This window comes from Lonchura striata, chromosome 3, assembly GCF_050655825.1.
Source record: "Lonchura striata isolate lonStrDom1 chromosome 3, ASM5065582v1, whole genome shotgun sequence".
Taxonomy (NCBI): Eukaryota; Metazoa; Chordata; class Aves; order Passeriformes; family Estrildidae; genus Lonchura; species Lonchura striata.
The window spans coordinates 91,551,472-91,575,812 of NC_140705.1; the positions used below are offsets into that span (position 1 = coordinate 91,551,472).

The 24,341-nt window shown below is 40.9% G+C and overlaps 1 protein-coding gene across 2 annotated transcripts in view; it reads left to right on the forward strand.

Annotated features, from left to right (window-relative positions):
- Window positions 1-23,620, forward strand: part of SNAP25 (synaptosome associated protein 25) — a 61,716-nt gene extending 38,096 nt beyond the window's left edge. Inside the window, exons 4-8 of one of the 2 annotated variants that reach the window (XM_021540275.3) lie at window positions 3,702-3,750; window positions 11,958-12,075; window positions 15,802-15,927; window positions 18,010-18,154; window positions 22,300-23,620. In XM_021540275.3, the coding sequence (XP_021395950.1) occupies window positions 3,702-3,750; window positions 11,958-12,075; window positions 15,802-15,927; window positions 18,010-18,154; window positions 22,300-22,368 (507 nt within the window). In that variant the 3' untranslated portion in view covers window positions 22,369-23,620. Of the gene's footprint in view, window positions 1-3,701; window positions 3,751-11,702; window positions 11,821-11,957; window positions 12,076-15,801; window positions 15,928-18,009; window positions 18,155-22,299 lie in introns of both variants that reach the window. The other variant, XM_021540276.3, reaches the window with a different exon arrangement.
- Window positions 23,621-24,341: the final 721 nt, after the last annotated feature.

Sequence of the window (24,341 nt, forward strand, 5' to 3'; positions counted from 1 at the left end):
ACCATCTGCAGAATACCTGCATTATAGATTAACAGAGGAACTCCAGGGCTGCCCGTTTAATGCCTCAACATAAGCAATTCTTGCTATGCCATTTTCTTATAAAGGATAAGAATGTGAGAGATTGGCTGTGCCATGGCAAAATCCAGCAGTCCAAATTCTCCTCTCAAATGCAAGAAGTCAAGGAGAGTCAGAAGTTGTTCTCAAAAGAGATGGGTGCTACAGATTAAAGAGCTGAATGAAAATGGTATGTCCTCTATGAACTCTGTAGGGTCCAATGAAAGATGCATTTTTCTTCTCTCTGACCTATCCTGGCCTTTCCTAAACATTTCACCTTTTTGAGAATCCTTATTTTGGTAAAATAATACAGGATTGCCTGTACAAGGACTGGAGGGTCTGAAGAGATTCCTCCATTGCACAGGAGGGGAGAAATACTCTAATCTTGGCCAAGGTGGGAATTTAGCACACAATTTCATAACGTGTGGAGCCTGCCAGTTCTATAAATTCAGGCTTCCCACACAGGATATCACTGATATTGGCGAGCACTGGATGTGTGTGGGAATCCTTCCGGAGCCCTCAGGACTAGACAGAGCCAAGCATAGTCCCTGGGCCCACGGTGATGTGAGTCTGTAACCAAGGATTTGGGGGCAGAGGTTGTGAAACCTGTCCTTCTGGACTGGCACTTCACAGCAGAGCTTTCATCACCTCCTGTTACACATTGTCCCAGCAGCCAGCTCGAGTGGCACCTGCTCCACTGAGACCAAAGCAAGTTTCTGTGACACTGCCAGTGCAGGAAATGCCAACATGTCTGTGTTTGCCCCCTGAATACTCTTGCTGGGCACATTTCTTCCCCTATATTACTTTAATTGAGGTTTTGTGCTTTCCAGAGATGCCTCAGTCTGTTGTCACTGGGGGTCAGTCACCAAGTGTTTCCTGCTCAGACATCTGGATGATGAACATGTTTTTGGAATAGTTCTATCTTACAGACAGGTTTGGGTTTGTGTTATCTAAAATATCAGTTATCATGGAAATACTGAGCTTTTAGAAAAGTCTGGACCAATTTTAAATGCACAAACATGATTTATTTTTTGATTGACTTTACACATTTCATTACTTTTGTGAAAAAGCTGAAAATTAGTGCTTAATAGAAATTTGGAACAGAAGGAGATTGTCACTTGATGTCTGAATCACATCTCATCCTTTTCAGTTACCACCTCTTTATTAGCTTCAATATGCTTTGGATTAGACCACAGATGCAGACAAGTTTATTCATTGCACACCCTTTATTATTTGCACATTTGTGTTAATGTTGTGGCAGGCTGTTTATAAGAGATGCAGTGCTGCCTGATAAAATTAAATGGCACTGATGATCAGGTAAAGAACAGAAAATTTCACCTCTTTCACTCTGTGTAAGGATTTGATATGAAATAAAAACCATAGGGTTAGCTCCTGAGTTAATCTCCTAGCACACATCTTGTTCAGGTCACTGGACATCTTAGCTCTGTAAAGGTGGCTTGCTTAGATGTTAAACACAGCAGAAAAATAAGGTCAGACAGTTAAAGTGTAAATATTATAACAGTAAATATTTCTCAGCCCAACTATGTTTGATTCAGCAAAAGGGTTTGTTCATTATTTGGAAGGGTCCCATGTCAGACTGCACCATATTTACTGAAACACAAGGTGACTCAGGGCCCAAGCAGCCTTCTTGTGTTTGCATGAGTTTCCATGTTGGTTAAAATACATACAAATCTAGGGGGGAAAAAACCTCCCTGGATACCAAGTATATAAAAAGATCCAATAAAAAACTGTTGTACAGGCAGTGCTTAGCAGACACAGGGTGCTTAGTGCCCCACAGAAAAGATAAGATAATTAAAGGTGGTTTCTTTATTCTAAACTGGAAAACCTAAGATAACCCTTGGACCCTAAGTTTATAAAGGCTGCAAAATTAAAAGCTGGCTGGGATTCAAATAAATGCAGTGTGAACTTGAAGGCAGAGAGAGCAGCAGTGGGTGCCTGGTAGATGGCTGACCTGAGGGCAGCAGGGTGCAGCAGACCCAGGGGGAGGCAGGAGGCCTTTTCTGTCCATCTGGCAACTCACACAGGGACTTTTTACAAAGAGAGAGCAAGCCAGGCTGCACACATCTGATGTTTTTTCCAGTTTCTGCAGTGATGCAGACATTACAGACAAGAATGGGAGCACAGGGAGAGGCAGAGAAGAGCTGAGCAGGATCCTCTGGAAGCACAGCAGAGAAGCACCAGGTGCACCAGGCAAACAGCCCTGAGCGTGGCAGGGGTTGGGCTTGTGGCTGAGCCACTGTGGGCTGTGGGAACCTGGGAGTGCCCTGCGATCGTGGACAGGGCTGATGGCCAAAGACACTTCACTGCACCCACAAAAACTGATGAGCAGTGAGAAGGGCAGCTGGCAAGAAGGATAACATGAGGTCCTTGATTTGCCTCCAGGAGTGGTGGCTTGAAAAGCAAGAAGGTCGGTCCGGAGTTTAGTTTTCTGTTCCTGATGTAGCCGTGCAACTGTGGGCATCTCCCTGCCCTCTGCAAAACTGACACCACCACCACCTTCATCTGTTTCACAGGAGCATGGATCACTTTATGTTCATGGCAACAAGTAAATTGCTGCTGCACATGTCCAAGCAGCACTGCTGTCAAGCTGTCAGGTCACAGAGGACTTACTTCATCTGTTATTGACATGAAACAGTCAGGAGGTCATTCAGGCCATCAATTATTCACAGATGTTATCACTGCTCCAAGCAGAATGGAGCTGGTTTCTCCTTTGTAATTAAAAAGGAGATAATTTGATGTGTGATATAGCTCAGTACAACAGCACCCAGGAACTAGAGACACCTGATCACATTCCAGAGTGAGGATAAAGCATAATAAAAATTGTACTTGTGAAAGGTGCTGTACCCCTGGCTTAGGCAGGTGGGAGCTGTGAATGGCTCAGCTTTGCTCCATCCCTGTATCCAGCAAAGGCAGTGGTAACATTCCCACTAAGCTGTGGGAACAGAGGTGAATTCAGTGTGTAGGTGTTTTGAAAATCCTACTTTCAAGCTCAATTCAAAGTCCATTAATGCTAAAGGTGTCTGTTGACTGAATTAAAACTTGGCTCAAACCCATATCTATTAGATCACTGAGCCAAAAAATATGGCTTAATCCTATTAAATATTAGCCTGCTTTAAACTGGATTTCCTAAGTAGGTAAGCTTTCTGACTTCTGTCAGCAGCAAGAGCTGTGCACAAACTACTGTGCCATCTTCCCAAACGTGTATGTCGTACCTGGGAATTTCTCCTGTGAGATTCACATCCACCTACAATATCAACACTCCCATCCTCCCTTCTCCTGCTTCATTGGACTTGGAGATGAACCATCTCTTTTTAGAAAATACTATTGTGTAAAATAATTATTTTAATCTCAAGGTCCATGGCTTTGTGCTTTCTGCAGAAGTTTGGTATCCCAGTGAATCCAGAAGGACTGATGGTACAATGGAGAGTTACCTAGTTCCTCACACAGTGTCCAGGCACATAAGGCCTTTGGATTGTGCCATCAGCCCCTTGTCATTCCTTTCACTGTTTTTCTTGTGTCTTCCTATGTCCCATACCAAGGGCTGGGTGTTCCCTCACTGATCTCTCTTTCTCTCTCTCTCTTCTCCCCTTCTCTCTCCTTACCTTGCTACCACTATTGGGATGTAGAGTAAAGATGCTGGTATCAGGACTTTGGTTATGTTGGATGAGCAAGGAGGTAAGTTCAGATTGCTTCAGTAAGGAAGTATAACCCTTCTCAAAGTGCTGTACTGACTGTGTGCAACCCTGGAAATGAGGGACAGAAAATACGTGTGGTTGTGCATGAGAACCCCAAAACCTCTCTGCCTTTAGTTTTGTTGTCCAACAGAGGAAAACGTACAATGCTGCCTAAGAGTCTGTACTTCTTTTGATCTGCTTCCCATTAATGTCAAAGAGAGATGCAGGCTGAACTCAACCAAATCACCATTTGATTTCAGCAAGCTTTGGGTCAAGATCCAGCTACATGATAAGAAGATTTGCCTCTGTAAGTGTAAAATCCAGCATTATTTATGCAGGTGCTAAGTAATTTTCCCACTTAAATCACAAGTGAAAGATATGCAACAAATGCATCCCAAGAGAAGGTAAATGGGTTTAGTTTGTGTAAGATTCAGTTACTTTTTGTACAGAAGTGAGGCAGTGAGAATGACAGAATTTAAACATTAAAAGATATTACACAATCAGCTCATTACAATTGTCCATATAGGAGGTTTCAGACTTACATTACCTGTCTGTGGATGACAATGACAAAGACAGAGCCTGATATATTCAATACATTCCAGGAAATTACATTTTTGCCTTTCATAATATTACAAAGAAAAGGTAGCCTTCTCTCCCTCTCAATAAAACTGATAAGTCTTCATTTGCCATAGACCCACAGCCCCAGGAAAATGGCGTCTCCAATAAATCAACAGAGTAGAAATTTCTGCTACTCTCTAACAGACCAGCCCCCCCACAGGTCCTTGTTATTATTTATTATGTGGCAGGACACAAAATTATTATTAGGAAATGTTTTCTGCGGAGGTAATGCTGCATTACTCATCAAACCCGGACAATGATAATAAGTCAGTATACTGAATTCTTGGGAAATGGACTGCAGTACCTGACAGGCCTTTTCTAGTTTTAATGTCCCTACCTCTCTGACACTGTAATGAATGAAAAGTAATAACAGGACCTAAATGGAAAGTACTTTCTTCTACTTGCTTTTTTTATGTATGTCTCATTGCTTTTCCCCCACATCCCCCATTTAGGGAAAAAAAAATTAACCAAATTTTGTCACATCGATTTGTCTTGACAAGAAAAATATGACAGAGAACATTTTGTTGCCTTCAAAAAATAATAGCAGTAGAAGAACTTCCACCAAATACAAAAAACCCAAAATTACTTATGTTGAAACAGATATGGCACCTGTGTAAATAATGTGTTTTGTTTCAGCAATGGATTATATGGTTGTAATAAATCACAAATATTGTGAAAGAAAGAATGTTAATATACAGATGTGTCTTGCAATGTAATTCACAGGCAGAGCACAAGAAACTTTAGTGGTTTGTGGGAACATATGTTTCTGTTCTTTAACTGCTCTATTTCCACAGATTTCTAGGGACATTTATTTTGATTTTAATCCTGAATTTTGTTGGGTTTTTAAATTATTAGTTTGGAATTCTACTCTTGTTAAACCCCTGTATTCAGAAGTTTTCTGACTGATTCAGTCTGTAGCCATGACAGGAAGGACAATCTGAGTGAGGCAAGGAGCTGAGACTCGACACATGCACCTCTCTGGAGTCCAGGGAGCTCAGTATAAAACCCTTATTGAGAGTGAGACCTGAAATGCTTGTTGTACAGTCACAGATGCAGTTAGCCAATAACTCCAGGAAAGACTTGGGAGGTCTTGAAGCCCCTTTAAATTGGTTATGGTCATGCCTTAAGTCGTTCAGTAAATTTAGCTTATGACTATACAGTGTGGGTTTCTCAAGGAAAACAGCCAAATAATGCTACCAACCTGAAAATATTGTAACCTTGCACTATGCTAAATGTTTAATTAAGTTTTCTCCATTTTAACCATATGTAGGTATAATAATTGCTAATTTTTTGATTTCATTTTAGCACTAAAGGACTTATACTACTGGGCAAAATATGCTAATGATGACTTTGAACCCTCTGTAATTAGTGCAATGTGTGCAGCTCACACATGTCTCAGCAGATTATCAGATTAAGGAAATCATTTGCTAACACTGCCATGTGATCTCTTTGCAGCTGACTGCACAAGTCATTTAAGATTATTAGGTGTTAAATATACAGAAAACATGACATTGATCTTTCCAGTGGGCGGCAGGCAGAAGATCTAATCTCTGCACTTGCTTGAAGCTCTGTTTCTATGTTTCCTTACAAAATTGCTTGCTTTGAAGTTAAACAGGCCTTATATGGAAAAACCTTTCTGAGCCATTTCAACCCAAATAGTGCACAGCAGAACTGATTTTCTGGTATCAATGGGCAGAAGTATCTGGGATCATGAAAGGCAGTAAGCCAAGGTAATTTCACAATGCCAGGTATTTGTATAACAAAGCCAGCCTGGATAGCTGCTCTTGCCAAAAGGTTTAGCACAACTGGCAGCACAGCAGGTTACAGAGTCTGTCATGGCCTGCAGAGATCTGGAGCTTCACAAGAGCTCCCTATTTCACAGAGAATGGCACTCCCATAAAAGTTAGAGACCTGCTCCACTGTCCTCTGAAGAAAGGGAACCTGAGTAGCCCCTCTGCAATATCAAGACTTATAATTTTTTGGGTCAGGTACTGTCACCCAAACCAGTTAACACAGCTCTTTCCCCGGGGAGCCCACAGAAAGGAGACAGGAGTTTATATTTTCCTAGTTGGGCTTTTTTCCATCACTAAGAAAGTCTTTACCAGACCACATGTGCATCCATAATGCTTACATTTTTTTAAAATCTGGCCTTGAGTCAAGCTCCTTTATATAAATAAATAAATAAATAAATAAATAAATAAATAATATATTAAAATATATATATAACTTTTTATATCTATATAAATATATGTAAATCTTTACACTAAAATACTTATATTTTACATGAAAAAATAAATGGGGTCACTCAAAGGATGCCAATGGCAATTAATCTGCTTCTTTAAAACATGCTAAATTAGAAAAATGTTCATATTTGGATATACTTTGGTTAAAAGCAGCCAGTAGAAACTGATGAAACTAATACTACAAAGTGAAGATAAACTTGAAGTGCTAACACAGAAAGGGTCCCAGACTGGTAACTCTATTTAGGAAACAACCATCACCTGGACATAGTAGCAGAGTTAAAGATTTGGACATTCAAGGACATTTTTTTGTGTGATGATGTCCTTATGCAGTTTATTACAGAAGAATTTAATTCTTGTATTCCAAATGAGGTGGAGTGGAGAAACTTTTCCAATAACAGTAGCTGCACAGTAATTTTTCATCCAAGACAAGACAGAGGAATAGCCACAACTTTGATAAGAGACAAAGAAAATGTCAATGCAATTGGAATTTTCTCCTTGCACCAAGAATGCACAAAAAGCAGTGCCAGGGAACATGGGGAGCAGATTAATCTGCCCAGCAGATCTTACTCCTGATCAAGCTTACAAAGGAAATAAAACTTGGAGATAACTGGGCAATCCCACAAACAAAAGCACTGGCACACATGTGAGCTGACATCCACTGCTTTTGCAGGAGTGTGGGTTTGGCATTTTTGTATGTTATGGCTAATTAGCAAAATAAAAGGGGACTAACAACTACCCCAGTTTTCACAGGGAAGATGGTATTAATTATGGTGAAATTGTAGTACAGAACAAAAGACAAATGAACCCACACAAAGCAAGGTTGTGCCTTTGTCTACTGTTATTTTTAGCACAGCTACTCATGGGCTCACAGCTCTCCCCTCCAGCTTTCTTCCATGGGTACCTGTGCCCAGCAGTGCCTTTCAGAGTTCAGCTAGGTCAGAGCTCAGCATCTCTGAAAAGGCTGTCCCACAGTCTACGCTCCAGTATGATTCTCCTTTATGGAAAACAGGATGACGGTGTAGCATTGGAAATAGTTCATCTGCTGAGTCTTAAATTAAACCTTCTGTATGCAATTACGATTGCAATGTGTTCTTAAGATGTCCTTTGTGTTTTCTTCCTTTTTTTTCTAATTAAAATTGCCCTTGGGGGAAATTGCTTCCCTGCACAATACTCCAGGCAAAGGAACAAATTCTGATCTCTCCAGCCATTTAAATGACATTCAAGCACAGGCTCTACATCCTGGACATCAGTGAAGGAATATTTGCTATAAATTACAGATGAGGATGCAAAGGTGAAGCAACCCCACACTTGCTCTGTGCTGGTCTTGCTACCAATACCTTGTAAGATGCTTTTGCAGCTGTTTTTGGTCAAGACACCACAGGAGCAACTGAGAAATGCCCTTGCTACAGTTTTTCTGCCTCAGCCACTTCCCCAGATCAGCCACAGAATAGGAAATTGCCAGGATGTTACAGAAGATCCTGGCAAAGACCCACTGGCAAATGGCCACAATGCTATGATAAAACTAACAGGACTAACTTATATTCCCTGAGTTACCTTACAGGCGTAATTCACAAGTACAATGATACAGGTAAAAATCTGTTCTTGTTTCTGCCTTAAGATAGGCCATTTGTTTGCTGTAAGATCTGGAAGAAGATTTATGGTCACTACCTTGAAATGAAAGTGATATTCTCAGGCATCAGTATATAAAAAGAGTTGCAGAGATTCCCAGAGGGAAAAAAAATGTAACCTGTTGCTGATATGTATTCTGCCTCCAGACAGCACCAATTCCCTTAGGTATATATCAAATATCATACATAAACATATAGATGCAATTCATTCAAATAATATTGCAACAAACTGTCAAAAGGTGTTCAAACTCTGACCTTGAAGGACTTCCCTAAATGGAAGTATGTGCCAATAAACTGTCTTCCCCAAAACCTTTAATTGAGCACAAAATGTTGGAATAGGGAAGATCTATGGAGATAGCAATCTGATTTCCTACCAGCAGTGATTCATTCTGGGCCACATTTTAAAAACAGTTATACAAAAACAAATCCAGCGTGACCCCATTAAGTTAATTCCACTGTAATATTTATGCCTCAATAATTGTGCTTAAACCTGTGAATCTATTTCCTTGCCTGTGGGACCAGATCTTTGACAGGTATAAATTGGCATTGCTCCACAAAGCCAGCGTAACTATTCTGATTCAAACCAGTTAACAACCAGCCCACAGCATTAACAACTAGCGGTTGTGGTCTTAGGACTAGCAGCTAGCTGTCTAGACTTCTGGGCTACAAATATGACAAGGGTTTTTTACACTGATGAGGTTTCCTTTAATGGAGAATAAATGAGTTGTGGCTCCCTTTCCTATTCAGCAATAGCCCTGGCATCAAACATAAATCCTGAAGTAGGATAAATAGAGTCAGGATTCTAGAGAGAGCTGTAATTTAAATGGAAGTCTTTGATTTGTGTAAAACAGACTCTTCAAGAAGCACTCATTTATTTGGGCAAAACAGAAAACAGGTAAAGACCGTTTAAAAGGGCCTGTTACATACATGGCTTTAGAGAGTGTGCATCTGGGCAAGGAGAATTGCTTCCACTGAGAGCCACCAGTAGTACCAGATCTAGGACTGACCCATGCAGTGTGAACCTGGCTTTTGCTACTGGAGAGACCAGGTTACAGAAGCACTAGCAGGAAAACCAATGGAAGAAAGATCAGATACCTCTCATATCCCCCGGTGTCAAAATGCACATGTGGGTACAACCATCTTTTAACTGACAAGGAGCTCTGCAGTGCTCAGAAGCAGGAGCTGGGAGCTTGTGACAGAAGTGCAGCAAATCCATCATGCTGCATGAATCAGCATCAAAGCCAGTTTACACTCCCACAGCTGCTCCCCAGAGTGAGAGCAAGTGTGGCCCAACTGAGGAGCAGACAGGACCTGGGCTTAGCGAGGAGCAGGAGTACAAGGAGGGTGTCCCCTTCTACCCCAGGCTCACATTTCTGATGAGAACAACAATCTGTGCCTACGGACACCAACCAAAGCTTCTGCTGAAGTCTACATTATAATGTGCATTAAGACAATCCAACCTTGCTTTTCTGGTTCTCAGCTCAGCATTTTACCTGGCTGAACATGTGCAGTCCCTCTCTCAGGTTTCCTTCTTGGTTTCCCAATCCTTTGCTTACAGTATGTGCCCCTTTTAGAAGGCAGTGCCAGGTAACTCTGATACTCTAAATATATCCTTGGATTTGGGATTGATAACTCCCATGGTACCAGGAGAGAGGCCCATCCAGCTGAGGAGAATGAGAACTGACAGCAGAAAGGCTGATGACATGGCACCTCTCCTTCTCAAAGCCCAGTGTCATGCAAGAATTAAAAAAAGAGCACAATTTCAATGCTTGAATTATTCCAACTTGAATAATTTAGTCCAGGATTTTCTAGGCCCTCAAGGGGTGAGGTTCCTGTTTCCCATTAAAATTAATTAAATAAAATTAATTTTGATGGGAACTGGGTGTCTAAACCCCCCAGAAAGCTTTGAAAAGCTAAACTTCAATTGTTATTAAAAACCCAAGTAAGAAATTAGGCATCTTCATGTTCTCAAAGAAGTTAAGAGGAGCTTTTTACTGACGTCAATATGCATATGATTTTTCTTCTAAAATTTTCTTCTTCTTTTTTTTTTTTTTTTTTTGGATAGGACTCAATTAAAATCAGGGATGACATTAAATTCCTTCCATAACCACCCCTCTTAGTTCTCTACAGTCTAATTCAGTGTTTTTCTATTCCATATGGGGACTAGGGATGTATTTGTGTTTTACTGAGATTGCTTTACTTTTCCTCGTTAATTACAGTTATGATTTTTAATGGATTGAAATGCCATTCCAAGTACAGTTCTGATCCTGGGCAGCATCTGAGTCTATCCTTTGGGATCAAATGGTGTAAAATGTAAATCCCACGTAAAATGCTGTCCCTACAGCAGACTCCACACAAGGCCCTTGATCCAATTGGACCCATATCTGTTTACCTCAGCAGAGAATCCTGTTCCTACACTTTTGTGTCATGGCATTCTGTTCCTCCAGGACATTTTCCCCAGCTTTAAAAGTGAAAAAAATGAACACATTAAAGTTATTCTGAGCCACCAATTCACTTAGAAAACCAAGTCACTAAGAAAACCCATCAGCCGTAGGTGGAAATTTGCCAAAAATTGTTTAATGCCAGCGGAGAGACAGGGTCTATATGTGGCTGGTTTCTGGGCCTGGTGCTTCTTAACTTGCCCTGGAGCAAAGCAGAAGTGATCCCACTGCAAACATGAGTCTTCACCCAGTGCCTGTTTCCTAAGGCCCCTCAGGGCCACAGCCGGTGACACTCTTGCAGAGAGCATTGGGCTCCCACAGTGGTTTCAATTGTTCTGTGCTCATGAGGTTACTCCTGGTTTGCAGCACCCACACAGGGAAGAAAACCATCCCTGAGGCCACACTCAGACTAGAGATCAATATCCAGCACCAGTCGAAGTGGCAGGTCTGTTTTTTCTGCCTCTGGAAGAAAGGGCACCTTGACACAGGCCCTTAACAACTCGCTCCATTACCACTACCATTAACTACCAACACTCTCACTCACTGGCCACAGCACTTGTGCTGCCCAAACCCACCTAATTCCAAGGCATTTGTAAGAGTAAGTAACAGAAGCATTTTCCATGGAAGGACTTCTTTTCTCTAATATTAACATACATAAATGCAAAATAATAACACTATCTTTCTTTCCTCCTGGATGTCATTGTGTCTTAGTAAGTTGATGTATTGTATTATGTTTTTGGACCTTGAACTTTATAACCCTTCCTTTCTACATCATTACGTCTTTTTTATATTAATATATTTAAAATAAATTTCTCCTTTGTTTTATTCTTCCCATACTAATAAAAAATCTTCAGCATCCAATGCAGCATACATCCTTTCAGCAATGCATCAGCCCAGATTAATGCATTGTAATGTCATTATTAACTCGGTTCTACATGGTCATTTTTCATGTTCTGTTGAAGACAAAATCAAAGCAACAAAAATACAATTCATTCCACACTGTCATCCCTTTGTCCTGACCAGAACAACTCGATCGTGTTGAAGAAGGCATGAACCATATCAACCAAGACATGAAGGAGGCCGAGAAAAATTTAAAAGATTTAGGGAAATGCTGTGGCCTTTTCATATGTCCTTGTAACAAGTAGGTACTGGGTACCGGCTCTGCTATGTGGTGTCCAGTTTTTTGTCACAGTGAATGTCTGAAGTTTTTGTCTTTTTTTTCTTTGTCCTTTTCCATCTGCTTCATTCTGTGGGGATAAAATACTTGTGTTTAATCAGAACAACTGGAACGCATCGAAGAGGGAATGGACCAAATCAATAAGGACATGAAAGAAGCAGAAAAGAATTTGACGGACCTAGGAAAATTCTGTGGTCTTTGTGTCTGTCCATGTAACAAGTAGGTGCTGCCTGCCTCATCTCTTTGAGCACTTAAGGCTGATCCCAAAGGCCTTGTGAAGCTCATCCTTGCTAGGCACATGGACAGGATGAGCATGTGGCATGCAGAAAAAATGATTCTGGTTCAAATGCATTCATTTCATAGCATAGACAACTGACTGGGAATTATTGTAGATGCATTAAAATCAGGCATACTGCAGTGAAAGCTTCACTGTCAACACCTTTTAATGGTAAAAGTTTCAACATTTTACACAAAGTGTACTGAGTGGTTCCATTTTCCAGCGAACAAAAACAATTGGGGCTACCTTATTCCTGGACACTCTAAATTCTGAAACATATTTTCATGAACAAGTTTTATAAACAAAAGAGCTGAAAAAATGTGGAAGAGGTCATACTAAATATTGTTCAAAATTGTGGATGAAAATCACAGCTTTTTTCATTGTTCAGCAGAAATAGTCCTTGATAAGATCTTGAAAGAGATGTGACATTTCATAATTGGAACCCAACTTGAAATGGTTTTCATCCTGCCACAGGCAAAAAATTTGACAAAACCTCAACACGCCAAATTTCTCTCGTTTGGGTAGCATGTACACTAAGCAGAAATGTTGAAATGCATAGAATTTGCTTGCATGCCATCACACTTGAACGAAACTGTACTCCAAGTAATGCCAAGCTTGTTTTAAATGCCAAATGAAAATGTGATGTGCGGTTATGCGGGTCTAGGAGATTGGGAACCAACGCAAAGTCCTTGAGGAATGGCAAATCCAGCATGCAGTGAGTAGGCATGAAACTAGGTTGCAGTGAAAACTGTCTTAAATGGTTGGCCAGAGATTGTGCCGGAAACAAAGAGAGAAGGGTTGCTGTAGTATTAAATTCCCTTTCTATGTGAATTTTTTTCACAGCCAAAGCCTGATCCTACCCTGATTATCAAAACCAAAAGGAAAGAGAGCTGTCATTTTACCAAAAATCAGAGGAGCAGGACTAGGGTTTTGCCTTATCAATCACATTTGTTTTAAAGTTAATTCCCTTGGGACACAATACAGATAAGGCCTCAGGTGTTTTTTACTTTGTATCAAGCCCTGAATACTTTTTTGGCATAAACATTTTGCCCAGAATTATTATAGCCTTGATGTACAATGGGAGAGGGGGCAGGAGGAACAGGAAGGGCTGCATACACCACTTTTGCAAGGTGTATGAGTTCTGACAGCCTGCAGCCCTTACTGCCCTGCACCAGAGGAGCTGGTGCACAAGAGCTGCAGGTACAAATGCAGCAGAAACTTCACCTCTCCCACACTGTACAAGCTGTAAAAGCTCAGAACTGACAGCCAGACATGTGACAGCAATGGGATTAGCACCTGGCATGTGGCACTAAAACATTTGGCACTTTGCTACGGCTGCAGCGTCATGCTGCAAGAACAGAATGATTCTGCAGGGGACATAATGGGCATAATTTGTAAAGGGGTCTCTTCCCTTCTCTAAGGCATTCTAACCCGATCAGTTTGCAGCCATATTTCAGACAGCAGCATTGCTAACCAATGCTCAGAGGATGGGTGAAGAATGGTTTTAGAGACTGTTCCCTGAGTTGCTAAGCCAGGGCCCCACTGGTACAGATAAGATGATCTTCTGAGGAGTGGAGTGTGGGAGAGAGAGAAATCCATACAGTTCTGGGCATCAGAATCACCATGATCCCCTAAAGCTCTTCTGACTGGTGGGAGATTAATGGCATATATTTATAAAATCATTATCCATTTCACATGTAACTCTACCCTGATATACAGTGACAGTACAGTTCTCTGAGCCATAAAAATCTGTAAAGCTTGATCCTACATTCTTAGGAGACCAAAAATGCCAACAGAACGGAACTTTGACCAGGTTGCATTCGAAAGGACAACTGCTATTGACCATGAGCAGATCCAAGCTCCACCTGTTGACTTTAATTGGAAGTCCACAAGAAAACAACAGATCAAATTCTGGGTGTATAAAATCTTTTACCTCAAACACAGAAACTGTCTCACTGACAAAGTTGCACAGGTCTAAAGAACAGGTAAAACCCTGTAAATGTATCTGCAGCAAGAGACTGAGTTTCAGACATTTTAGAACTGCCAAATCTGATGTATAGTTTCAGAGAACTAAAATTAAACAAGCCAACCATCCTATTTATAAATAGTCTTCACAAACTTTAATAGGAGATAAGCAACAGAACAGATGAGTAGGAAAGATCCTCTTGTAATCTATATTTTAATTCTATATTGAATCATACAACACATCTTCAGGCTTATTTAAAACTGAGCTGCTTCAGGGGGCATGGAGAGAATATGACACCAGAGATGGGTTTGTCATGTCCTTTCCCAAATCTCCCAGAAGCACGTTCAGTTCCTCCCCCAAAATCCAAGCCACAGGGCTGTTTATAGGACTGATTGGAGCTGACCAAGGAATAGGGAAACCACAGAGATTTGCAGCTCCCAGGGGTTTTGTTGGAAACGGACCCATTTCCAGAATAAAATCACGAACTCATACCTGTGGACCCCAAATCGTTATATTCCCCTCTTAAAATGTTCAGTCTTGTCTGGTGACCCCAATGACAGCAGCCCTGAATAGCTGCACGTGTCAATCTGCTGCTCTAGGGGTGCCTGGATTTTAATTTTCTATCCATGGCAGCTCAGTCAAAAATGGCTCTCTGAAGGTTAATTTAACTGCCACAAAATACAAATATAACAAGTTGCTATTTTTGAAGTCCTGTGGTTTAAAACTCCTGAAGGAAGTGATGATCCTTTTTTGCCTGTGTCTTGCTTATTGTGAAGGCTGTTAATGCTGATGCATTGAGGGTATGATGAACTATTGGGGCAACTGTGCTTAGTGAGAATGCTTTACTTCTTATTCATGCCTGTAGCTGGTGCATGAAGAAAAATGTAGAAAAATTTCCCTTTCTGATGCTAGATTGCTTGTATCTTTTATATTCTCCTGCACTCATTTCACTTCTGCCTATTTTACTTTTTGTCTCTGTGGACAAAGGTTTGTACATCAACTGTCGATGTATGATTACTATTTTCAAGTACCGATATATTATTTGAAAAATCTAATGAACCCTATGATAAAATCATCCCCAAATCACCTTTGGAAAAGTTAGTGGCTTTTAATGCCTACTGTGCCACATATACATTGAAAAAAATATCATCAGAAGCCAAATATTCTGCATGGTGAAATGTTATAAATTGTAGCCAAATCTGTTTTTCTCTAAGAGGGTGTGTTGCTGTGATGTGATGTACACACTATACTTGGCAGTTCTGTTTTTATGTCTGTCTGCCAGTACGTCTTCTGTGTTTGATGTCAAAACATATGTGTCACTGAAATGAAACAATGTTTTCTACTTATCTGTATTTCTTCTCTTCTTTTTCCTTTTTTCTTTTTTTTTTTTTTTAATTTTCCTTCATTCCAGAAACTAAGTCAACATACAAAAACCTGTGTGCAATGTTGTAGACATGACAACTGCAATTCACCCTATTGGAAACTAAACCTCTGACCATCACTGTTGTGGCAGTAAAGTAAAAAATAATCAAAAAACCCACCCCCTCCTTTTATTCAGCATTATGATATATCGGTATACAAACAATGACCCTCTATCTGAAAACTCATTTGCTTGATTCAGCTTTTAGCTTGGAGAGGTAAAGAGTTTTGCATTTGTCCTTGTGCACTTGGTACTTTGTTACTCATCATCTTTTTTGCATAGGCTTAAATCAAGTGATGCTTACAAAAAGGCCTGGGGCAATAATCAGGATGGTGTTGTAGCCAGCCAGCCTGCACGTGTCGTAGATGAACGGGAGCAGATGGCCATCAGTGGTGGCTTTATCCGCAGGTGAGCCTTTTTATCCACTGTTTTCTCTCTGTTCTCCTTGTCACTGATATATTTAGATTGCTTCCATATGGTCATGAGTTCTGTGGTGCTCATTAACTCCTTCAGAGGTGCTGGGAAATGTGATGGAGCCAGGATTTTCCACCAAGTGGTGCTCGGATTCAGGTTGACGGTGACTCAGACACATCCTAAAGGTTTACTGCATCCAGGGGCTTATCCTTGGCCTGAGGGTCACCTGAGCTCTAGTGCAAAGGATGGGGACCTTGCTGGAAATCCTGGAAATAAGGGTCTGAGAACCAGAAGATGCTTGAAAACACAAGCCCAAACCTTTATTTTTGAGACTGTTCAGATGTGGGCAATAATAAATGAAAGTCTGTTTATTTATTTCACAGCAGCACTGTGAGGGTGCAGACAGCCATGGCCAGCCAGCACTGTCCTTGTCACTCCATCTCCCTGTGTGGACACTTGTCCTGGGGGCCTTATCAAGGGTCTCGCTAATGACACTTGTCAAACGCCTCAGAGATGAAGTGTCAGATAAATACCAGTTTATTGCTATTATGTCTCAAGGCATGTAGTGCCCATTATCCCTCCTTGCCAGAAGATGTACCAAAGCATCCAGCAGCTTTCCCTTTCTTTTCAACAACAAAAAAGCCTCAGGCTTCCTGCCAAAGCATCGAGCTAAGCACAGAACTTGAGGAACACTTTAAACTAGAGGTGCACCCCTCCCCTGCTCTTGAGCATCCTCAAAACCTCACTGCATGGGGAATGATGCTCCATTCCTCAGCTGCTGGGAAGCCACAGCTATGGAGGAACAGAGTGGGAATCCCTGGGCTTTCAAATCAAAGCCATTTTGATGCACACAGCTATATTAAAGGCAGCCCCACTTCAAATTTCCCACGACACACAGGGATCCAGCAGAAGTACCTACTGATTATGGAGCTTACGGGGCATGTATTTAGCTGACAATGCTGTCAGCATACCAGTAGGCAAAGCTTTGATCTCTGAAGATTAAGGACACTAGTTTAATAAGTAATTATCTTTCCAAAAACTATTATCCACTTATTTTTTTGGCTGCTGTGATAAAGGGAAATCAGTATGATAGAAACAATGCTGTCATACAATCTGAAGCGTGGGATGGAGTTGCCATTTAAGTTTGATGAGTCTGCCATTCACTTTTTTTTCTAAATTGCTGGATGGCAGCCCCACCAAAATGAAGGCTGTGGCATGATAATAGAAGAGCAGTGAAGGAAGTTACGCTGCACCATGACTGTTCTGCAAATAGCCTACATGGGCACCTACATGAACACAAACTGCATAAGAGACTCAAAGTAGCAATTTTCTGAGTGGAACCCATGGACCTGGCTTTTCCCAGCTTCAGTCACCATCTGTCTCTTGAATCACTGGGGAGTTGAACTGGTCCTTGGCTCAAGCACAAGTTTTTCCTTCCAAAAAGCAAACAACTGCCAGAGATGGTGCTAAGATTGAGAGATAAATGATCTTTACTAAAGCCAGTAAATCTGAGATTGTGCAGGAAATTGTGCTTCTGTCTTTCACCAGAAATACAGTTAATTAAATATGATTTTAGGTCAGGATTTCACAGCTGAAGCACCTCTTCCCCAGTATCTCTGTAGCCCCAGGCATACAAGGACTGGACAGTATTCATTAGCAGTCCAGGGAGGGGAGCTGCTATCACTGTAATTCTACCACCTTCCAGCATTTCCCATGAATGGTAACCACACACAGATCCATATGGAGCACGCTTTCATTCTTTGGGAAGGATGATCACTGCAGAGAGCTGCAGCATGTGGTACAGGTAAGCTCAGACAACAACACCTCTACCAACAGCAGACATGAGCAGTATAAACAGAGCACTGATAACTCAGATAATTGAGCCCAACATCCAAAAAATAAGCATGTAACATTTTTCAGGTTATCTACTCATTAATCCCTTTTGTTCAAAGCTGAGCACAGCAGCCTCCTCCTCAGGTGACAAGCAATGAAGGATGAAGTGGAGGTTTCGGGTGAATCACAGTTTCAGGGGGAATCTCCTGTCTCTGCTTTAAAGAAATGGGTTTTTGTTCCCAGGGTAACAAATGATGCCCGGGAAAATGAAATGGATGAGAACCTGGAGCAGGTCAGCGGCATCATTGGCAACTTACGTCACATGGCCTTGGACATGGGCAACGAGATTGACACACAGAATCGCCAGATTGACAGGATTATGGAGAAGGTAAGAGCTGCCATTTCTGTGAGGACTCCAAAAGGGGCTCTGTTTTCCCTTCTCCAAGCATGGGCCTGAAAAAGACAAGGGGCAGAATAGCTCCTCTCTTCTCCCTCCAAATGTTGGACCATAGCAGAGCTCGTTGCTGTGAATCTGCACCTCCAGTGCAGGCTGGGTTGAACCCTTCCTGTTGAGTTTGCCACACAGGTGCAAGGGGACCCCTTAGCAGACACCAATGCTCCTGCAATAGCTCTGAAAAAGGACAAGTGCCCTGAGCTATGCTGAACTGTGGGTCTTGGATCTGACTGTCCTGGCACTTCCTGGAAAGTTTTAAATCCTCCTGGGCTTCTCCTTCCTCGGAAACTCCATGAGCAGCTCAGGATTAGATCACCTGCTTGGGGGACCAGTCTTCAAAGAAGGATGGGGATTTATTAAGCAAAGCTTTGCCATATGGTAACAGTGCAGGCAGTTTTGTTGTGCTGCTTATAACAACATTAGGACAGAGATCTACCTGCTCTCTTGGGAGAGGGTGTGTGTGTGTATATATATTTATAAATAATTGGGCCCCACACAGCTCCAGTGGAACACAAAAGCTCAGCATTAGTTCTGAAAAATCACCAGGTAAAAAGGCAGAGAGCACCGTTCAAGTGCCAGACCTGCACTGCAGATTTTTGAAGCAGAGAGCAGCCCCTTCCAAGCCTGTCTGTGATCTCACTGCCATCCTAAGATCCCAAGATCTGCAGGCCATCTGCATTGGTACTGGCAGAGCTCCAGGCACAGGCAGGCCGATGTGACATAAGAGGCTAGATCTTCATCTGGTGTAAAATCAACAAAACTCTCCACTTCCATGGAGATTTACACAACCTGAGGATCTAACCCAAGGACTTACATGTAGTGCTTAGAGTTAATTCTGACCTCCAGTGGTAGAGCTGGTGCTTTTGAGCCTTCTCACACACGCATGCCTCCTCAAACAAGCAGGATGCCCATGCCTGTTTTTCATGTCAGTTAATTATATCAGAGCCTAGAAATAAAAATTAAGGAAAATACTGTACTGAGGGATTCACTCCAAGAGCTTTCCTTATTGGAGGTAGATCCTGGAGAGAACTGGGTGAAGTATACATTGTCTGATTGTGGGAAGATCATCCCTGATAGAGAGGCAGTCATGGTAGAGCATGTGGCATGGTGTTGGTCAAAAGTCTTGCTTTATAAAGCTGTATGTGTTTTTTTGACTGTACTGGAAAATGAACAGTATTGCTGGGATGCCATTATGCACCATTTCATACTTCTGGGAAAACAAGAAACATTGGGGGAAGGATTTACTACTGCTATTCATGTGCAATGGACTAAAAAGCAGCACATCTCTCTATACTTTGAGAAGGGACAGGGAATTTATACAGCCTACACTATGACTACCTTTAAATAAGAAGGCTATGACATACATTTTTATCTCAAAGCAATGAGGACATGCAATATTGTGTTCCTACCTCCCCTGCTCATGTCACAGTGGCTGGAGACGTGCCCTGTGGATGGAAATCATCCTACCCATGCCTGCAGGATCCTATCCCAAAGTACAGCAAGCCCAACAAGTTCTCCTACCAGCTCAGGCTTGCGAACATCTGGATTTTGAAAACATTGACCAGACTCTGTGTGCACATAAAGCACATGGGCCAAACCTCTAACAGTATATGCTGAGAGCAGTGACCCGAGGGACCAGTCTTCCACAGCTCTGTGGTCTTCTCACAGACTTTGGCATTTTGTACAGCAATGGCAAAATAATATTGGCAGCTAATGCACTCATGAAATCACCCAGGGCCCTTGGCTAAGGAACAGTGACACATTTGTGAAAGATGGATTGCATCGTACACAGAGGAGTCATCATGAGAGCAGCACAAAAATAAGACAGTCTTCAGTTTTAGTGAAAAATAAGCCAAATTTCTCAGAGTAAGGACATACAGTAATGAGGTACTAGAAAAAGGAACACAATGTATTAGTAAAACCCTCTATAAAAGACAGAAATAATAGTTAGCTGGATAACAGCGAAACCTCAGTTGCACACACATCCATTCTGCAATGAAATATGGCAACAGAGCCTTGTCCCACTCACAGCATTACCAGGGTTTTGCTTTGGGTGGATTATGGTCATTAGAAAGACCCTTGGTTGGCACACTTTGCAAAAGTTTGGGTACATCAAAAATCCAGCCTAAAGTACCCTGGGGTGCATCATAAATGCTCCTAAGGGATTTATGTTATACTGGATGCATGCACCCAAACCAGAGCAATCTCATAATGCAGTGATGCAATCTGATCTATCCACAGTAATCAGGACAGCAATGAATAAAAGGCTTTATTTATCCTTTCCTCAGATCAGAGAGAAAGGGACAAAAACCAAAATGACAGTGTGATGAGTAGGTTAAATGACACCATCACCAGAAGAGCCTAGCCCTAACAGCTACCATAAGTAGGAGGCTGGGAAGAAAGTAGAGTGGGCTCAAATCACTCTATCTTGACCTAAGTGGGAAGGTGAGCACAAAGAATCCCACTACCTTCAATTCAACATCATCCACCAGACACTAATGTCCAAACATCATTAGGGACATGAGATTTAATCACTGTTCAATGAATATTCGTGCATTTTGTAACAAAGGTAACTTCTTCCAACCCATTAACTGTTTAGGTAGTGTTTTGGCAAAAGCGCACAAAATTGTACTGTGGTAGACAAGGTCAAACTCATGGCTACAATAAAGCAGTGTGGCTTGTAATGAGTAGTTTTGCTGATTTACACTTGTTGAGGAGCTGGCACGTGCTACTGCACTAAAAATATACATAGCACTTTCCAAAACAATTATGGAGAAAAGCCCAAGATATTTTTATTGCAAGAAAGATTTATTGCACATCAGTATAAACAGTCTTAAAGGATTTTTAAATGCATGTGGGAAAGTTGCTTCACCATTCTGTCTTTGCAACTTGGAGATTTAAAATAAATCTGTAAAATTTGGATACACCCCAGAGATGTGGGAACAATCATCAAAGCTAACAAAATGCAGCCATCAAAACAGAGAAAGTATTTGATACTGGAACTCATGCTTTTCAAGCAGCAACACAATTCTCACCTTACCCACAGGCCTGGTTTTAAAAATTGAAAGTATTTTCTACCTAGTCCCTCCTCTAGAATAAGTTGGCATGGCAACGTGAGGTTGAGTGGAGTTTTGCCAATTTTTGTCAGCTAAAACAGTGTCTTTAGTCTCCAAAAGTAACTTCTGCAGAGCTACAGAAAGTCATGGTCAAAGCGTCTTCAAACTCAGAGAGAACTCCCCAAGCTCCTAAGTGGCGCCATTTTATTAATGGCATTTTATAATCATGGCAGGTGTTACTCCAGGGAAAACAGTGCAGTTAATGGCTCAGTCTATGCTGGACTAAATTGCAGTTTGATTACTTCAAATCACAGTAGAATCCCTGCCTTTTATTAACTCTTGTTTATACTGCTGCCCAATGAAAGAGGCTACTCTCTCTTGCAACTACATTGGTGAACTTTGGAGTACTGGCATCCCTCCCACCTATTCCCTTCCTTTCACATGCAGAGCAAGGATATCCAGGCTGATCTTTCAAAGAAATTTATCTTCGCCAGCATTCCCTATGTCAGATGATCCAGCTTGTCTGCTCTGGGAGTCTCTACACTGACCAAGTTTTAGTTTTGGCTAGTACCTGATGATCTAAATTAGACCACAGTCTGAGTCCACTGAATCTTAGAGGGCTCTGAAGCTTTTCCCAAGAAAATGCAGATGCACACCACCAGTTCTCATGCCATCATCCATTACCATCAGTACCACCAGTGCTGACAACAGCACCAGTTACAGATGTGGCACAGCATTTACAGGATTCAGTGCAGCTGACCACAAACAGAAAAGCTCTGCTCAAAGGCTACATGAAGTAAAACCAGATAATCTGTAATCTCCTTTTGGGTCCCTAATACCACTATAAAAAGCAGCTCTCCAGTATTATCAAGCTTCATTTTTCCATGACCTAGCCAAAATTATGGAAGTACCCACTTCCAAAATTCCAAAAGAATATGGGTCTTTCTTCCCCTTATTCTTTTTTTCTGTCATACTCTCTTTCTTCCCTGTACTCATCTCTTTCTTTCCTTTGTGTTTCCCCAGGCTGATTCCAACAAAACCAGGATTGATGAAGCCAACCAGCGTGCAACAAAGATGCTGGGCAGTGGTTAAATGCAGAGAAGTGCATTTCCTTTTAATGCTGTCCAGGAGGGCAGCACCTTCATGCTTTTATCATGGTATTTATCTACTAGGTTTGCACACATGCACATATCAGCCCCATTGTAAATGTTGTCCTGTGTAGTTTGTCAGCTTTCCAAAAATGATATTTGTAATTATTTTTTTCTAGATATCTTTCTTTCCAAAGGTTGTACATAGGGCTGATTTGATGGCTATAGCTCACTATGATGTTTTTTGGGGTTCTTCCTTTCCTTTCCTTGTTTATGTTTTGGATTCCTTTCCTTTTTTTTCCTTCTCATTTTTCTTTTTTTTAAAATGATGTTTGCTGAATGACAACACTGTTGGAATGCTAAACGTGCTGTTAACCTTTAAATATACAGTATTGTTCTTGTAAAACTGTGACATTCCACAGAGCTACTGCCATGCTCCTGTCTTTGGATATCATGATGTTTAAGCACTTAAACCTGCTGTCTTCAGTTCTTCATTGCCATTATCTGTTGTTATGATTTAATGATTAGACAATGTGGAATTATATTACTATAACAAGCATTGCACTAAAAAGTGATGTGATTTATGCAGTTATGCATGAGGAATAAATAGACTTTTAGACTCCTACTTAAACAAGAATTTTCCCATGGCAGTAGCACACCAACAATGACAACAAAAGCATGCTCAGTATTCGGACTCTTTTGGGACTATGTTATACCAGCAAGTTTGCAGTTGTGCCACTTTTTTCTTGTTGATATATATATAGTTATTAATCATGATCATTTTTTTTAATTATGAAAAAAAAGAGGGATTTGGCACTCACCATTTAGCCATTGCCAGCAAAATAAAAGCTTGGCTGAAAATATGTCAAAGACAAAAAGAAATAAGTGTAATATATTGGGTTTGTCTGCTGCTTTTGAAGACTATCTTTTGGAGGAAACAACTACCATATGAAATGGTGCAAAGAAATGTAATTTTTATAAGGCTCTCTCTTTACTAGTCGCTATCCCCATGTGTTTGTTATCGGTACAGTTCTCTGTTGCTTACCTAGAGCTATGCACACCAAATTGCTGAGATGTTTAGTAGCTGACAATTAAAAATAATTAAAAATCCTAAATGAATGAACTCTAGATAAACTGTGAGGTAAATATCATTTACAGCATGTAATATGAAAATTCCTTATGTCTCCTGTCAGTTTGTGAAGTGATTGACATTTTGTAGCTAGTTTAAAGATTATTAAAAATTATAGATCTCAGAATTCAAGCTTGCTTTATCCATTTGTTGCCCTATGTGTCAGTGACAACTTCTTATTTGTAACTCACCTGGGAGAAGAAGCGCAAAGTCTAAAGACTCTTTACAAACTGCTTTTGTATTGTGTTTTGTGGGAAACGAAAGATTTTGGTTTGCAATACTGTAGAAAAGTTAACTTCACTCAAAATTACACTTGGTACATTCCAAGCGACTGTTAATTTAAATAACCTGGCTCAGATTGCCAAAAAAAAGACATAAATATTTTAGTACAGAAAGATACAGTTGCTTAGTAGATAAAATCCACTCCTGTAGTGGATTTAGTCATGTGCTAATACACCTCTTTTCAAGGAAGGATTTGACCTACAGAATTTGGATAGTCTGCTAACAATAATTTTCTCAAATGACTAACAACAACTAGGGTTTGCTGCCAATGAAAAGTGTTCTTGTATTTTCCCAGGGTATTTTGCCCTATATGGACAAATTAGAATTAATTCTGCATGAGTGACAGTTCACTCATGTGTCTCACATGGCCGTAAGTCAAAATACACAAAGAACATAAATGCTTGCATAATTAAAAATTCATGATAATGCACACAAGCTACATTTTATTTAGCAGCTTTTTATTTTTGGTATATATTAAAAATTCATTTATGCAAATATTTTCCCCCACTACTTCAAACCAAAGAATAAACTTCAAACAAACACTTTTAATCTGCTGACCATTTCTA